Source organism: Centroberyx gerrardi, chromosome 15 (assembly GCF_048128805.1).
Source record: "Centroberyx gerrardi isolate f3 chromosome 15, fCenGer3.hap1.cur.20231027, whole genome shotgun sequence".
Taxonomy (NCBI): Eukaryota; Metazoa; Chordata; class Actinopteri; order Beryciformes; family Berycidae; genus Centroberyx; species Centroberyx gerrardi.
This window is the reverse complement of record NC_136011.1, coordinates 4,146,631-4,163,407: the sequence shown is the minus strand read 5'-3', so window position 1 is coordinate 4,163,407 and position 16,777 is coordinate 4,146,631. Positions and strand designations below refer to the sequence as shown.

The 16,777-nt window shown below is 40.1% G+C and overlaps 3 protein-coding genes across 5 annotated transcripts in view; 2 read left to right on the top strand and 1 right to left on the bottom strand.

Annotated features, from left to right (window-relative positions):
- Positions 1–16,777, bottom strand: part of sdhaf4 (succinate dehydrogenase complex assembly factor 4) — a 369,114-nt gene that overhangs the window by 321,652 nt on the left and 30,685 nt on the right. The window lies entirely within an intron of this gene.
- On the top strand, positions 4,693–16,762 carry LOC139922186 (N(4)-(Beta-N-acetylglucosaminyl)-L-asparaginase). Of its 3 annotated transcripts, none has more exons than XM_071912639.2 (11): positions 4,693–4,869; positions 12,106–12,235; positions 12,404–12,542; positions 12,890–13,046; positions 13,796–13,841; positions 14,186–14,224; positions 14,507–14,547; positions 14,862–14,877; positions 15,082–15,149; positions 15,836–15,940; positions 16,090–16,762. In XM_071912639.2, exons 2-11 carry the CDS (start codon positions 12,127–12,129, stop codon positions 16,216–16,218), a joined length of 849 nt encoding a protein of 282 aa, XP_071768740.2. In that variant the 5' UTR covers positions 4,693–4,869; positions 12,106–12,126; the 3' UTR covers positions 16,219–16,762. The 3 variants fall into 3 exon arrangements, with proteins under 3 accessions (XP_071768740.2, XP_078144703.1, XP_071768739.2); XM_078288577.1 differs by having other exon boundaries at positions 14,507–14,595; positions 15,088–15,149; XM_071912638.2 differs by having other exon boundaries at positions 14,507–14,595.
- Positions 5,192–11,210, top strand: LOC139922184 (uncharacterized). Its single transcript, XM_071912636.2, has 11 exons — positions 5,192–6,271; positions 6,927–7,047; positions 7,271–7,505; positions 7,648–7,921; positions 8,023–8,200; positions 8,922–8,998; positions 9,176–9,356; positions 9,478–9,726; positions 9,874–10,045; positions 10,646–10,794; positions 10,879–11,210. The coding sequence occupies exons 1-11, from the start codon at positions 5,984–5,986 to the stop codon at positions 11,031–11,033; spliced, it is 2,079 nt and encodes a 692-aa protein (XP_071768737.1). The 5' UTR covers positions 5,192–5,983; the 3' UTR covers positions 11,034–11,210.

Genomic DNA, 16,777 nt, shown 5'->3' with positions numbered 1-16,777 from the left:
AGCTAGATGTCTCTGCACATATATCTCACAAATTGTTATCATTTCAAAAAACAGGTCCTCTACACAGAAAATGGAAATGAAGGGAGGCTAAATCTTCCCTTGTACAGGCAAAAGATATAACCCTTATGAAACTAAACAACTGCACATACAATTGGCCAATAGAACTCAAGAAGCATGAGATCCAGGGAACATTTAAGCACCTCGCACCATTTCTTGCAGAATTCACTACTGTTTCTCCCCAATGCGGGTTCCTTGTTGATGCGGAGTCCTCTCGGAATTCATTTGTTCCGCCAGTATTGCGACAGTGTTGAGCCATGAAGACCAGTGCGAATTTCTTTCTTCAAAAGATGTTCCAAACGTTGAGACAACGATAATACTGAGTCCGATACAAGGCTGGATGCAGAGGAGGCGTCTTGTGGAAATAAACTTAATATATTCTCTGAATCAGAGTCCGAAAAGGCCAACGTGGAGGCCCCTAGCGTTTGTGAGCTTGTCGATTTCCTGGTATGCCATACCTTTAGTCTGCCCAATGTGAAGAGGTGCGTCGCTCAAATAAACAATGTCCAAACTCCGCCAAATGCGAGCACAACTCGGTCAAGAAAATCCTCCTTAGGTGCACGGCCAAAGATTAATACATGAAGAAAGAAAAGCCAGCACTCTTAATGTCCTTATATCATATATTTGAATGGGCAGCTATAGAGCACAAACGACGGACGCGTTTCAGCAATAAGCCATCATCAGCGTTATGCCAACTTATTTATGGGCAAATTTGAAGAAGAGTTTGTGTACCACAATAATCGTTTCTTTTCGTTGTTGAAATGTTGGTTCCGCTTTATTGATGATGTCTTCTTTATTTTTACGGGGACACTTGATCAACTGGAGGAGTTCAAATTTTATATTAACTCTATGCCTTCTATAAAATTTTCATTAGAGTATAGTCAGGAATCTGTGGCTTTTCTAGATGTACTGGTGAACAAAGCAGAACAGTTGAATACCAAGGTATATAGAAAGAAAACTGATGGCAACAGTTTTTTGGATTATGCTAGCTATCACCCCCCTGGTCTTAAAAAGGGTTTGCCCTATAGTCAGTTGTTGAGAATTAAGAGAATTTGTAGTACTGAGAACGCTTTTGAGGAACAAGCTGCTGAGTTATGTACACGGTTTAGGTCTAAGGGTTATGACGACAGAGTCCTAGATGATTGTCTGCAGAGAGTAAGAAATATTGACAGAAAGAACCTTTTAACTCATAAACCCTCTCACTCAGGGGACTTCAATATTGTGTGTGCTACCACCTTTTCCCCCATTTCTCATGAGATTAAAAAGTGTGTTAAGAAGCACTGGCACATCCTATCTAGTGATCCCCATATAGGTCATGTTTTTAAGAATGCTCCTATTTTTGCCCACAAACGAGCTAGGAACTTAAGGGATACACTAGTTAGAGCTGACTGTTACACACGTCCTCAACATTTCTTATCCAATTTACCCAATGGTAATTTCCCATGTTCCAATTGTGTTCAGTGTAATGCTATGATCAGAGGAGAGTCTTTTTTACATCCACACTCTGGCAAAAAGGTTTTTATTAAGAGTAGGATTTCTTGTAAGACAAAGCATGTGGTTTACCTTTTGAAATGCCCATGTGGGATGTGCTATGTTGGTAAAACTAAAAGAGAACTAAAAACCCGGATATCTGAACATAAAAGTAATATTAGGAATAGGGATGAGAAGTCCTCAGTAGCGAGACACTTTAACTCAGCAGGCCATGACGTGTGTTCCTTGAGGTTCCAAGGTATAGAAGAAGTCAGACCTTTGAAAAGAGGGGGTGATAGGGATAAGACACTTTTGCAGAGAGAGGCGTTTTGGATACATACTCTACAAACTGAACACCCAAAAGGTCTGAATGAGGAATTATTATTAGGGTGTTTTCTCTGAAATTGTCTGAACTTGGATTTGTGAAATTGATATGCAATTTTTTTTTTGAATACATATTTAAAGTTTTTTCTTGTTGTGTATTGATATGTGCTGCACTCAGTCCTTCTACTTTGTTGTCAGGCTCATATGTCTTGGGATACGCGGAGGGTGGCTATTAATTAGTGGCTCTACTCCCAACTTTAAGGAGAGCCCAGGCTGTTTGGGCACAGTAGCCTGCTACAGCTGACTGCATGTTCTATTGGCCAATTGTATGTGCAGTTGTTTAGTTTCATAAGGGTTATATCTTTTGCCTGTACAAGGGAAGATTTAGCCTCCCTTCATTTCCATTTTCTGTGTAGAGGACCTGTTTTTTGAAATGATAACAATTTGTGAGATATATGTGCAGAGACATCTAGCTATATTTTATTCTTCTATTCTTATATTGTATTTTTCTTGATATTTATTTTTTCCTAAGTGTTATGTCTATGCTGTGGATTGTGTATTCCTGGTAGTTATCCGTACTGAGTGGGGGAAACTGGTACGTTGATTTATCTTTGATAGTGACTTTTTGATCAGGTATTTTTCATATTTATTGTATAATTAATTGAACTGTATGCATGTATGTATTTAAGTGTCACTTCCGCTTGGAGCAACACAACGCTGATGATGGCTTATTGCTGAAACGCGTCCGTCGTTTGTGCTCTATAGCTGCCCATTCAAATATATGATATAAGGACATTAAGAGTGCTGGCTTTTCTTTCTTAATGTTTAACCATTTACCACAAGTCTTTTGACAGATTTAAGGTCATGTAATGCTGAAAATGGAACTTAAGTACATTTTGAGGATTATAAACAAGTTAAAAGTTATGCTGTGTAGCGTTTACAGTGTATACTGCCATGTTGAAGTGATATCACTACAGCTTGGAAAACTTGGGGTTGAGAACTGCATTCCAGAGATGTCAGAAATGTGGAAATTCCAACTTGCTAGGCTAATGGGGAAAAAAGCAGTGGAACGCCCTTCAGGTAAGCTAGAATTCCAATTAAGAAACTCAAGCAAGATTTCTTAACCCCAAGGCTTCGAGATGCAGTTATCTGACGTTATGTCAACATGGCGGCATACACGGTAAGCATATAAATCTGAAATGTAATTTGCACCTACAGTTGCTCACATTCTATGCTAACTTGCTAGCTACTGGTACATGGCTGTGGAAACAAATTTCCTCTTTGAGGACAATAAACATCTATTCTATTCTACTCTAACGTTGCCAAATATCATTGACATAACATTAGCTGTTACATTGGAAATTTTAAGCTGGGTCAAGAAAATCTCGAGAGCGTCCATGTTTCTTCTCTGGTTTTTCTGAGCTTCCCACTTCCAACTTTGAATGGAACACATCATAAATCTAACACCCTGAAGTCAAATCAGATAAATCAGAAATATCACTGTTGTCATATGAAAACATCATAACTCCAATTTTGCTGATTTTTTTGGGGTGAATTTCACCCAACAGTGACAATAATGAAAGCGTGGGATTTGTTGAATGTTGCAGATTCCAGCGTGTAATAAAACCTTATTATAACCTCACAGGTGGTGACGCAAAATGGCCGCCGCTGTGGCCTGGTGACCTTGGCCGACATCCACACGGCCAACATGGTCTTGATAAGTTTAAATGGCTTTCAAATTGGCTCCACCATCCTCCATGTTTCCTTCACAACGCGAGCAGATGAGGCAGCGATCAGAGAAAATGGCTCAACATGTCATCAACGGACTGCTGCAGCCACACTGCAACAGCCAGCCAGGCGCACAGCACAAAAAGACAGTAGATAAAATAAATACCTGTTTCTGTAAAAAATGAGTTGGACACTTCATTGAAAAAATGTGTAGCTATTTAGGTCTACTCTAGGCCTACTCAAGACTAAACACCCTACTTTTTAAGGAAAAAGTTTATAAAAATTGTGGAATATTTTCTTCCCTACCCTATATGGACCAGCATTCCCTGTGTGTTAGTTTACTAGATTAGATTAGCTTTAATAGACAGAATGAAAAATAACAATTATAACATTGAATGAATAAGACACTCCCCTAATAATAATAATAATAATCTCCTCACAGCTCTTTTTTACTTGACAGGAAAAACAAGGACTTGGAAATACATGTCTGAACTCGTTTGAAGCCACCAAACACCATGATTGAAGTTTTCTGTAGACTATTCATCATTTTCACTTTACATACATGCATTTAGCCTATGTCGGATTCATGTCAGATTTATTGTAAATACAAACTGGGCAAAACCGTTCAGCCTCCTAGTGTAATTAGCAGTAGGACATGTTGGAACTTTTGTAGGCTCCGAGCTCCCACTTGGCATTACGAATTGCAGAAATTTGTCAACACAGGCTGAAAACATGGCAGCAAATCCATCAATGTTGGCAGTCCGAGATAATAAAAATCAAAAGCATAATTTATATTCACATTAATAGACTTAGGTCCAAATACTGAATAAAACCGAGCAAGTTGTTGATGATTGATTTTAAATTAATTAATAAAATGACTTTAGATGTGGGCGTGAATGTCACCACGTTCTTCGTCTTCCTCTTATATGATGTGAACGGTATTTTTTAAGTAATATTTACCACCCGAAAGCTGTGTTGAGCGATATTTTTAGTATTTACCACCTGATAGCTGAGGGTATTGGAACAGTGCATTGTCTTTCCCATGGGACATGAATGCAGCATAACGTACAGGCGTTTACGCATGCGCAAATTCCAAAACAAGGAAGTGTGAGTTTTAGTTTTGCCGGATACTAACGTTATAAAACCACATTGGTTTTGTCACAGACTGTGTATTACAACATTAACCTACTAGAGTTAATATATTTCTGCGGCTTTCTTGTAACAATACGCCACCAACCGAGAAAAACACGCTAAACTAGCCAACGTAAGCGAACTTGCAACACGCGTCTGGTGAGAAATGTATTGTAAAGTCCCAGTTAGTTAGACTATGTTACATCCGAACTTAATGTAATTTAGCGAAGAACCGTGTAAATTGACCCACTGGTCTGTTTTGATACAGAATTCAACCATTCAGCCTTAAAGATAAAACATGACTTCTTGAGAGAGTCTCCGTTTGTTTTGGAAAAAATAGCGACCACAGAAACTACGGTACGACCAAAACAAAGATAAAACGGAGAAAACCTAGTATAGCGTTGGGATAACTGTAGGTTTTCCAGGTCAGCTTCTTATTTATATTGTATAGTCTTTTCTTTTTTTTTCTTGTAATACCGTTATGAGCAAAGCTATATTTCCGCCTCTCCCACCTTGTTGACGTTCCGAAAAAGTGTAGCCGCAGCTTTTCACACCAAACTCCATTCAAAATCCGCCACATTTATGCTGTTTGCTTATCGTCAAACATATACACTCCTTGTGTAACATGATGTAGGGCCGTCTACGAATCATTAGGTTCCACTTGTAAATTCGGTTTACAGATAATCCACCAAACAGCACTAAATTCAATAACGTCTCAGCTTTTAGACTTGGTTCACGCTGCTATCGTTATTCCACTGTGTATTTTGGTGGATTTTGGGAATAATACATGACATACAAACCAGTCGTGAAATGAGTGCAAGTGGTGAATGATATGTACAGTACGCCAGCTCCTGTACGTTTGTCAAGAAGTAAGGCAACATTCATCTTTTTTTTTTTCAATGGAGTTTGGCCTGACTTTCTTTACAGACAAGAGATAACTGTTGTATAAAACTTTACACTGACTATATCACTTACACTCAGTAAAGTTTGGTGACACCAAGTTAACGGTCCCATATGGTGGAAAACAGGATTTTCCTTGCCTCTTTGATTATAACGGAGTTGGAAGCGCTATCTAAACGTCGTGGAAGTATCTTAACGCACGGCCCCAACTAAAGCCACACCATCCATATAAGGAAACTGTGCCTCGAGCCGTTTGGACTTCCCTAATTTTGTGACGTGCCTCCAGCACTGTCCGCCATTGCCCACCCGGTAACTGAATGCGGAGTAACGAACCCTATTGTCTGTAGCGTAAATTAGCATAGCACGGAAAAGAATGTCCAGAAAACATTGTGCAGTTGTTGGCTGTCAGGAATCACGATTTGTAGTTTCACTTCATAGCCTTCCAAAGGATCCAATCATTAGAATCGAGTGGCTAAAGTTTCTCTTTACCCACGTTCCACAGAAGTTTAGTCAGAACTTGAGTGTTTGTTCAGTCCATTTCAGCGCTGATTGCTTCCTCAACCTGGCACAACACAATGCAGGATTTGCCGATAAGTTACTTCTGAAGGATACTGCAATTCCAACTTTATTGGACCCTAACGAAACTCCAAACCCGCAACCCGTAAGTATATCGGCAAAATATTTTATGTTTTATCGAGGAGGCAGCATAATCTATGTAAGCCCATTCCACTCAGTAAAATAAAAAACGACTCAATTGTGAGTTTTTTTCCTCGCAATTGTGACTTTTTCTTCCACTTCTGACTTTATTTCTCAGAATTCTGACTTTATATCTCACAATTCTAACTTTTTATCTCACAATTCTGACTTTATATCTCACATTTCAGACTTTTTTTTTGCGAGAGAAAAAAAAAGAATTCAGAATTCCGATATATAAACTCAGAATCATGAGAAAAAAAGTCAGAATTCCGAGATATAAAGTCAGAATTCTGAAAAAAAAAAGTCAGAATTCTGAGATATAAAGTCAGAATTGCGTTTTTTATTTTTTTGAGTAGCGGGAATGGGCTTCCATAGTAATCAGATACACTGGTGATATGCTAACGCGAACGTTTGCTAATATCTTTGCTAAGTTAGCTAGCAGCTAGCTAGTGAGCGAGCGGTTGGCCGACGCAAAGACAAAGAGTGTAGTGTCACAATGGCTCCGACAATACTTATATTTACGTTATATCGTCATGTTTCTGTGTCTTCTGGATTAATATCCACCACACCAGTGACTCATATGTTTATTTGGTCCACACTATTGTTTACTTTGCCTGTAGGGTACATCACAGCAGACCTCCACTGTAAAGCACGTTGGCACCCAAACTGACCCCCCAACTCGGGCAACTGTCGCCACACAGCTGTCCATCGGGACCCTGAGGCCCCACGTGAGAAGCAAAGGTGTGTAATGTAGCCTGTGTGTGTGTATGACACACAAATAGGCTACATAAATCAATTGTACTCATTGTACACAATGAATGGACTAAACGACAGATTCAGTTTGTTTGTATATGCTTGCATCTTACTCACATACCATGGTATTTAGTCATATATTTTCGTCAAATCATCTCTCATCATGATGAACCGTTAAAAGATGAATCCACTGTGCTTGTTGTCTTACTAGGCACGCAGGCAACAGTGTCTTGTAAATGTGCAGGGGTTGGCTCCACCACCGCCCCCCGGACGACTGCAAAACCGCCTAAGACATTAACACCTGTGAAGGCTTTGAGACCAGCGAAGAGACCTCGTCTTGACATTGAGGAGGAGGATGAAGAGGAGGAAAGTCTTCCTCAGCCTCATAATTCCACATATAACCCCGAAGACTCTGTTACTACTGTGACAGAGTCGTCACATCTTTCGTAAGTGCGGTTACGTTATCTCTGCACATTCTGTATTTATATTTGGCTGTCACTATTATTGATGCAAATTCAATTCTGAGTGTTCCTGATATGATATAATTTGACTTTATTTCCTTTTTATTTTATGTTTTTGTGAAAGCAGGCCCACATCAAGGTCCACCTATGAGGAACCAAAATATATTGTTTTTGAAAACTGCCTCCTCGAGCTTTTTCAGACCTGCCCTCAGTGTGAACGAGTCTGTGATGTCCATCCACGAAGACACGGGACTTTCTTGGCGGTAGATCAACTCTGCCCACATTGTCAGTACTTCAGACAATGGAAGAGCCAGCCCGTTGTTGGAAGCACCCCTGTTGGCAACCTTCAGCTGTCGGCAGCCATTTATTTCAGCGGTGCATCCTTCTTCCAGCTGGAAAAGGTACTGGAGTGGAATTCATATTAGTAGTGGAATTCATTGGAATAAAAAAATTGAGTGAGACGTATATTGAAACCAACTCTGTAATCATTCTTTGATATTAGATATGCAAAGCAATGCACATCAAGATTTTCCAGTACGACACCTTTAGAAGGCACGCCCGGATGTACCTGGAACCCACCATCATCCATAAATGGAAGAACAGACAGGAGAATCTCTTGCACCAGCTAAGCCAGGAAGACAAGGTCGTAGTTGGCGGTGATATGAGGGCAGACAAACCAGGTAAAAACTGTTATTGCCACAACCTTTTTTAATGTTGTTTGAGGTATCATTCTGTTTTAAAATCAGGTGTAATGAACAACAATGTTTGAAGGTGCAGACATTATCCTTTACCCCCTAGTAATCATTTGATCTATATTTAAAGGTCCCATATGGTGTAAAACAGGATTCCCCTTGCCTCTGTGATCATAAAGGAGTTGGATGTGCTATCTAAACATGGTGAAAGTATCAAAACGCACGGTCGCCAACTAAATCCACACAATCCATATTAGAAAAGCGAGCCTCTAAACGAGCCGTTTGGACTTCCGTAACTTTGTGGCGTCACAAAGGTTCGCTCATTATCATTTTTGTAAGAAATAATAGACTAACAAAGTGTTTTTTTCAAAGCGGTTGAGCGGTTGTCATTGTTTATTACCGGAGAGTTTTCCCTACCTGTAGCTGCCGGGCTGCGGTGTCTCACTTGAAACGGTTAGCCAATCAGAACAGAGGGTCGTTAATATTAATGAGCCTTAAAGACACAGCGACAGAAACAGCCTGTTCTTGGTAAGGCTCAGAGAGATGCTGGAAAATGAACGTGTAAAAATGGATTGAGAGTGTTTTTGGTACATGACACCACACAAACAGCTTTGAATGGACCTCAAGACAGAAAATAAAAATATTGGACCTTTAATGTAAGGGAAGTAATTTTAAATGGTTAATGATTGCTGCTTATTAATGTCTCCAGGCCACTCTGCCAAGTTTGGCAGCTACACTTTGATGCACCTTGACAGCAACACCATCATCGACATCCAACTGGTACAGGTTAGTGAGAAAGTGTGCACACAAATTATACTTTAGTATTATGTCGAAATGTGGAGACACCAGACCAACTTTGCCTCAAACCTCAATAGCTTTGCTTTGTCAGTTATAGAATAACTACATTCTTACTTGAGCGCATTTATAAATACTTTATATTTGTCTTTTTTTCTCCACTATCAGAGCACTGAGGTGGGAGGTAGATACCACATGGAGCTGGAGGGTCTGAAAAGAAGCCTGGAACTTCTAGAGGCAAGTGGTCTGACCTTGGACTACATTGTCACTGACCGTCACCCGCAGATCCAGAAATTTCTGATGGAGCGTAACATCAGACAGTTCTATGATGTCTGGCATCTGGAGAAAGGTAATGGTTGTCTTTTTAATTTGTGGTTCAGAGATTTTATTTGTATGTTATGTTCAAGTTTACACGTGGTCATGTTTAAATTTGTTTCGTTTGCACTTCATCAAACTGTACGTTTTATCAGGGTTGTCTAAGAAGTTGGACAAAATCGCCAGACAGAAAGACTGTCAGTTGGTGAAAAAGTGGCAGCGTAGCATCAAGAACCATATCTACTGGAGCGCAACCTCCTCTACATCAGGACCAGAGATAGTGGCAAAGTGGAAGTCACTGATCAACCACATTCAAGGCGTCCACAAGCATGATGACCCCATCTTCCCAAAGTGTGAACATCCAGACCGAACATCTACAGACTGGAGCAAGTGGTTCCAACCAGGTGTGTACTCTAAATGTTGCTCTAACAAAACTGTAGCCTCATAATATTTCAGTTCAATACATATAAACATAAGAAATACTAGGCTACATGTCAGGTATTTCTCCTGCTTCCTAACCTCCATTTCATCAACATTTGTGGTTATTCCAGGTTCAAAGGCACTCTACAAAGTTGAGAAGGTCCTGACCAGCAAGAGAGTCCTCAGAGATGTGGAGAAGCTGAGCCCACACCACCAGACTTCTTCTCTAGAGCATTTTCACAGCGTGATCCCACGCTGCGCATCCAAGAATGCGGTCTTGCCTTTTGATGGAATGCTGTGCAGGTATGTGCTGACAGTCCACTGTGTGTGTATATATATATATATATATATATGTATATGTATATGTGTGTATGTATATATATATATATATATATATATATAGTCTCACTCTTATTTTAGTCATGTCACAAACCATGCTCACCTTGTGTGTGTACATATATTGAGAAACAATAAATCATTCAAGCTGTGAAAGCCACCTGGCCAAAAGGTTAGGAAGGATTTTATAAGGTATTCAAAATATATTTGTGAAACTGACATCTATCCATCTTGTGAATACTAATTGGTGTCATTTTTCATTCCTTTTCATAATTTTGCCTACCTAAATAACAACTAGAAAATGTGCTCAGTATGCACATTTTGGTGATAGGCCACACCCTTTTGGCCAATCGACATGAAAAGTTAATTCGGTCTTCCTTGGCCCATAACCAACCTTCATACCAAGTTTTGTGCAAATCCGTGCCCAACTTTTTGAGATATCTTGCTAACAGACGGACAGATAGACACACAGACGTGGGTGAAAACATTACCTCCTTGGCAGAGGTAATGGGGCAGATCATTGTATACAATCGGATTCAAGTATAATGACCATATCTATGTTTTTAGGTTGTACCTGTCGGCCATGCATTTCAATGAAAACGCTCACTGCCCACAAGCAACAGCATCTGCTGGAAAGCCTGTCTGCAAGGTGAAATTCCCCACGGCCATAAAGGGCGAATGCACTGCAGAACCAGTGAAAACGGAACCAACATACTGTGAGTTATAAAAAGATGTATGTTTCACAATATAAAAATGACATATTTACAGTTTAGTAACGCTGGTGAAATCTTGTTTTTCAGGTTACATCAAGGATTTGATGGAACTCCTTTTTGAAAAGGTGCTCCATGACCCCGCACCCTACATGGAGGAGGTACAGGAGATTCACATCCCAGAGACTCTCTCTTCCCAGTATGACAGACTTCCAAAGGATGAAGTCATTGAAGTCATTGTCTAAATCCAACATGGCTGCCTGTCGCATTGGGGAGTTCCCGTCGAGTGCGTTAAGACCCTGACCCCCCCCCCCCCCTGCCAGATGCCTGTAACAGAGGGCAGAGCATACAGTGTGGTTATAGAGCAGTTTTATCAATAAATTGTATTATAACATTCGTATTTGTTTTTCATTATATTGTAAATTTACTCGAATAAATGTATTTTCTTGTTCACACATTACATTTTTCTTGTTTTTCTTCACATTTAATTTGCTGGTACATGCAGTATTACTAACCCAGTATTACTAACCCATATAAGTACACAATGAGATATTGATATACTTGTGTGGTAGTGGCGAGACTTGAAAATAAGGCGTTTGCTATATTACAAAGGTCTGTGTATTTCTTGGTCATTCGATTTTCTTGTCAGAAACGGAACTGAAAAAATGAAAAACAAAACTGATAAGATTTTAGCCATAACTGGGTGTCAACAAACCTCATGTGTAAAACTAGTTACACTAGAATAAACATCCTGCTTTGAGAAAAAAGGATAAGGATGAAGATTAACTTAAAGATGAAATAAAGTTTACTATTATTTATTACTGAATCAAACAGCGCCTCCTCTGTCTCTCTCTCTACTTACAGCTCATCACCTGTAGCTGGTGGAGGGGGGGGGCGTGGTGTGTCGTGGCTGACTCGCGAAACGGTTAGCCAATCAGAGAAGAGGGTCGTTAATATTAATGAGCCTTAAAGACACAGCAGCAAAAACAGCCCGTGGCGAGGCTCTGAGAGATGCTGGAAAATGAACGTGTAAAGCCGGATTGAGAGGTTTTTTTTGGTACATGACAACACACAAACGTTTTTTAATGGGGCTCAAGACATAAAATAGAGCACTGGAAAGTGTCAAATATGGCTAATGTGTTGAGAACCTGGCTGCCTCCTAGCATATAGATAGAGCAAAGTTTAAATTGTGTATGAGAGAGAGAAATGAAGGACTACTGTAGATGTAAGATGTCCCCAAACATTTTTCTCTTCCTATAGAAAATAGGATGTACAAAACAAACTATATTTTAATTTTCTCTCCATCTTTTATTTTAGGTTAGGTTCCAGTGAGGGAGCATGGCAGCAGTAGGGACATGGGCCTTCTCTGAGCCTGCTGTAGACAGACTGCGCTGCCTCATCAGCGCTGGACGCCATGCCACTGATGCAGTGGAGGAAGCCTTGGCAGGTTGGTATCAGATTAGAAGTAAATGTCCCTTTTTCCTCTTTTTACACGTTTAAAGGGGGACACACTGACACGTTTAGGCATTAAGGCACCGTAGTTTTCATCCTCGACTGAAATAAACGAATTTAATGCAATAATGAAGCAAAGGATACACTGTTGTGTGTCTCCAAGAGGTGGAGAACGACCCAGAGACTGGGCACCACATAGTGGGCAGAGGAGGTTTCCCCAACAGTGGAGGAGTGCTGGAGTGTGATGCTGCCATCATGGAGGGCAGAGCAGGGAGGTTTGGCGCTGTGGCGGCACTGCGAGGGTGAGAGAGGGCTATATATATATATATATATTTTTTTTTTTTTTTTTTTTCTATTACTGATTTCCATAGATTCCTTCAGGTTCCAACAGAGAACCATGTGCATGCTGTACAGAAAAGACATCTATTTCCAAATTTTTGTATCCAATATTTTTTTATATGCCACTTATATACCACTTTTTCTTATATACTACTCCTAAAAGAGACCTAAATTTCTACTTTTAAATATTTATAGGTTTTGTGTAGTTATGGTTAATGTCACCTTGGCCATTAAAACCGATTCTGCTTCTACATACCTGTGTACATCAATACGTGCACGGGTGAGTGTGAGATCCTGCTTGTATGTCCAGGGTGGGGTCTCCGGTGCATGTTGCTCGCAGGGTGATGGATAGAAGCCCTCACAGTCTGCTGGTTGGAGAAGGAGCGGTAGCCTTCGCCAAGGAGCAGGGCTTCACCGTAGAGCCCAATGACAGCATGCTGACTGCACACTCCACACAGGCTTACCAGGTACCAGCCATACTGTTTCACTGGATCTCGCTGGTCTCCATTGGTAGACCTACTGTACAGTGGCTGCCAGCAAATTATGATATATGATGCAATATATTGTTTCATGTGTGGACAGTGCATGAGACTCAGGAGTTGAAAAACACAGCCACCACTGAGATGTTTAGTGAAATGATGCCTTCAACACAAGGACAAGGACATATTAGCTTTCTGTGCTTATTCCCATGACAAAATTATCAAAGAGTTTATGAAAAAAACAGTTATTGGTGATGTACCTTGCATTGCTGGGCCCATCTTGATTCTAATTCAAATAACTGGCCAAACGTAAACAACTTGACTTCATATTGAGATATTTCCAGTACAGCTACAATGGAGTTTGATAGCAGAAAGTTTTTCAACTCATATTACTAACTGTATCGTATCATACCGTATCGTATATCACATATCATATCATATCATATCATATCATATCATATCATATCATATATCATATTGTAAAAGCCATGGTTTTTTTTTTTACCAGCATTATCAGGCAACTTTCCACTCATTACACACACTTATTGAATACTATGGCTTCCTAGTGTGCTCTTCCCTGTGTAAACCTTAAGTGAATCTGGACTTCAATTTCTTATCAAGCAGTACCCAAATAGTTGTAGTATTCCACCAACTCGGTCTCAACACCTTTAGTGATTGTCAGTTTGTTGGTGCCTCTCTAAAGTCAATGATCATACGCTTATTCTTCCCACTTATAGGAATATGTTGACAAGCAGCAGCGGGTCAGTGGTCATGACACACTTGGTATGGCTTTGCATGAATTTAATGTACTGTATCTTCACGGGTGGTGCTGGTCCTGGTGTAGTAACAGTTTTAATACAGTAGAGGGAACTCTAATCCATGCAACCTTAACGGACCAAACTGTCTTGTCACATCTCACTTTAACCAAGAGTCCATGCCATGGCTCTTCTCCCTCTGGCACAGAGTTTGCATGCTTTTCTCATATGTGGTGGGAGTAGTTTTGTTTGTCGGAGTCAAATCATATCTTAACCTGTTTGAACATTTGACCGATTTATGCCGTAATCATAATTTTTACGCAATTGCTGTGAAAACTAGAAGTGAAATTGGTGTCTCTGGTCTCTCTCAAGGCCTCATCGCTCTGGACAACATGGGGAACATAACTGTTGGTGAGTCAGTTTGGTTTGAGTTCCTTCCTTGTATTGTCTGTCATTCAGATGTTGATCATATCTCTTTTTTCATGTACCATTGTCCATTGTCCACCATTGTATTTGTGGCCTAGCCTGGTCTGTCCCGTCTTTTTAAAATTATTTATTCATAATCATTTCAACAAATACTACTGTGTAACTAACATCTGTATCAATAATCGGAAACATTTGGGAAATTATTGACAAGAATTTGAGGCTCTCAGTCAGTGAAGTGAGCCCATCTGATGTCCCTCTGTCTTGCAGGTGTGTCCACCTCTGGAGCCCCCTTCAAATCCCCAGGAAGGGTAGGAGACTCACCCCTACCTGGCTGTGGCTTATATGCCGAGAACATGGCAAGTTAACCTCCAACTCCGCCCCATCAGAATCTATGCTAACATTGTTGGATGCTCCACTTTTTACATTTCATGAAAAGACACTATGTCATTCACATGACAGCAAGATTTCAGTATTCAGTTTGGTTTTTTGACAAATCAAGTGTGGGATGACTGACAGAACTCATCCATCATAAACATAACATCCTTCCTACTGTGAGTGTTACAGCTATAATATAACAAAACTATTTTAGGGTAATTGTAAATGTATTATACCTTTTTCCCAGGTGGGGGCTGCTGCAGGTATGTGAATTTGAGAATTCTGAGCACCAAAGATGGAGACTAAATCAAAAAACAAGAATCTCATGGATAACCACTTTAACTCAGTAATATAGCATAAGATAAGATGGGATAAGATAAGACAAACATTTCTTTATGTTGTAATATAGTAGTAATATTAGTTTGGATGATCAGTTGATAGTGTCTTCCAGTCTCTTCTGTGTTCAGCCACAGGTGATGGGGACAAGATCATGTGTTACTGCCCCAGCTTCCATGTTGTCCAGCTGATGAAACAGGTAAAAATAACTGAAAATCCTTTTAATGAACACACCACTATCAACATAGTTGGTCTACCTCTTAAAGGGGCTGTAAGTAATCTATGACACTTCACTGATGTATCTTGTAAATGAAGATTTCCATACAACCCATTAGAATTACAACTGGATTCAATTACAGTAGATAAACTTAAATGATTCTCTACAGCCAATAAATGAATAAAGATAGAATAAAGTATCTTTGCTGACAGGTTTACAGGTTTGAAGCAGATGTGCAAATGTGCCTTACTAGCTCAGATGGAAGAACATGTGACAGAAATGTATGCAGTAGGTTTTGACCTATGTGGGCTTTTGAAGGCTGATACTGATGCCGATTTTTTTGTTTTGGATTGAAACTACCGTATCCATAGCTTGTATTTTTGGTATTTTTCATGCCAAAAAAATACAAATATTGATGCGTGTCCCCCAGACGTTTGTCTTTGTCAGGGTGGGAAAGCCTCTGAAGCAGCATTTAGACCATGGGACACTGAAACTCTCCACTGAAACCCAGGATAATAATAATGCAGACATACACTAAGATGTTCACATGATCAGAAAGTACAGATGAGAAATGTATCCAGACAAGCAAATGTTCATTGAATGTGGTTCCGTTCAGTCTAATTGGCTTGTCCGTCACCCGTCCTAACCGTTTGCTTCTCGTCTCCGAGGGCTCGTCCCCCAGCGATGCCTGTCAGGCCGTCCTGGATGGCATCATCAGGAGGACCAGCCCAGATAGGTGCTTTGAGATTGGACTGATAGCTCTGAACATGAAGGTACAGTTTACATTGTATTGTATCATTGTATCATTTCAATTGAATTTAATTCTCTATTTTTCAGTTCACATGTATTTTTTTCATCACACCTAATTTAAATTCCCAAGCCGGTCTACTTTGACATGTTCTTGTTTGTGTTGGTCCTCCAGGGCGAGGTGGGGGCTGCCTCCTCGGTGGAGTTTCCCTACACATGTTGGAACCAGGACAAGGCTTCAGTGGAGAAGCGTACTAACCGGCCACATTCCATCCTCAGTGATGGAGGAGGGAATAGAAAATGATGATGCACGGATGGACTTGGGGTGAATGGTTCTTGCCATGACTGATGAGTCTCAAAGGTTTCTGTAAAGACTCGGTTCTCCACAAGATGACTCATACTATTTGTACCTGTTTACAGGTGCTGACATGAGTTATCAGTCATGTGCCCTACCTATTCACACCTGTTTCCTAAGGCCAGTGATGAAACAGCCATGACTCATGACTATTCACTTGAACTCAGGAGATGTTTCTGGATTTGTGGCACACTGTTTTGTTAAATTAATATATTATAATTGCGAATTCCATTTTGGGATATTATTTCAATTAATACAGGCTGTTAGCGACCATAAATCAATAAAAATGGCAATCTGGGAAACCATTGTGGCTATGAATGAATGCAAACAAAACACCAATAGTACAGTGGAAGTGGGTTGGTAAACTGTAACCTACTGACAACTGTGCCAAGCCAGCTAGAAATAGTCGCAATACGACCGGAAGTAATTTGTTTTTCCCGTTAAAATAAAAGCTTCGCTGTTAATTAACGAGTTGCAACACATATACGTCAATTGGGCTTTTATATTG